Genomic DNA, 1,272 nt, shown 5'->3' on the forward strand with positions numbered 1-1,272 from the left:
GAGACACTGAAGCCTTTGAATGCAATGTTCAGTAGATTGTGGGATCTTTGTCGTTCAGATGCTTTTTGATCAGGCTAATGCTAACCTCCTTTTCAGCTCAACATGTTTACGTAGCGATGCTAAATTTTACATGTCTTAATACAATGCTGTACACGTCACCTGATAGCAGTACCACCACATCTCGTATACTGGAATCGCTAAAACAAATATCCTGACGGTGAACTGCTGCTGTTACATTTCGGTGCCAGTACTAGAATCGCACATACAGCATACTGTCTGATCGGTATATGCTTGAGTTTATTGCAGGCCTCTAACAAAAATGCTTTTTACCAATTTGCAAAGTAATTGAACATCATTTGATTGCTTGTTTTTTAATAGCTTTTGATGCCATCTGAGACAGTTGTATTATTTTTTACACTTGTTTTTCCGTCAATGAGGATTATTTTTATATGGTCTGGACATTATACAGCCACACTTGAAACCTGAAGGCTGCTGACAAATTCAAAGCATCAAAGTAAGGACCAGTTTGGCCGTATGCCTCGTGTTAGTAGAATAAGGGTGACCCATAACTTCCTGCAGTTTTCTCCTTCGTCATCAGCAACATTTAAACATCCTTTTTATTTTTGATTTAACTTTCTTAATTTCCCAGGAAACCCTGCTGTCCATGTGCGCTGTCCCGATTCACTACAGCTGGGGTTTCTCCAGTACTTCACGCAGCAGCAGAAGTTCAGTGGGGTGAATATTATTCATTCATGCCACTAAATCTGGGATTTGTGTCTGTGTCTTCCTGCCAGTCGTTCACCTACCACCTCCAGCCTGATGGCCAGCAGCAACGTCACCAACAAGACCGACCCACGCTCCCTCAACTCCAGGGTCTTCATTGGCAACCTCAACACCCTGCTGGTCACCAAGGCGGACGTCGAGGCCATCTTCTCCAAGTATGGCAAGATCGTAGGCTGCTCTGTCCACAAGGGCTACGCCTTTGTTCAGTACTCCAACGAGAGGAACGCCCGGGCTGCTGTCACTGGAGAGGATGGGAGGATGATTGTCGGACAAGTGCTTGGTAAGGATTCAGTTTCTGAACTTTGGAGTGAAGTCTTAAAAGTTCTTATGATTGTACTTTACATTTAAATGGATCCTTGGAAAAGCTGCTCCTTTTATTGAAGAAGTATTTAGCTGGATAGCAGTTCCCAACCTTATTGGCTGGTACCCCTCAGAATTACTTTGTGTTCCCCCTTTCTAATGTTGGGAACAAAGAGGTCAAGACAAAAT

General features: G+C 43.4%; 1 protein-coding gene across 1 annotated transcript; it reads left to right on the plus strand.

Moving 5' to 3' along the window:
- Positions 1–745: 745 nt before the first annotated feature.
- On the plus strand, positions 746–1,063 carry LOC111668529 (heterogeneous nuclear ribonucleoprotein C-like; the record flags this gene model as incomplete). Its single annotated transcript, XM_023424581.2, has 1 exon — positions 746–1,063. A coding segment is annotated over exon 1 (244 nt), but the record flags the coding sequence as incomplete, so codon positions are not given.
- Between the last annotated feature and the right edge of the window lie 209 nt (positions 1,064–1,272).

This window comes from Seriola lalandi, unplaced genomic scaffold (genome assembly GCF_002814215.2).
Source record: "Seriola lalandi dorsalis isolate HSWRI2012SDOR001 ecotype SW California unplaced genomic scaffold, Sedor1 jcf7180002004126, whole genome shotgun sequence".
NCBI lineage: Eukaryota > Metazoa > Chordata > Actinopteri > Carangiformes > Carangidae > Seriola > Seriola lalandi.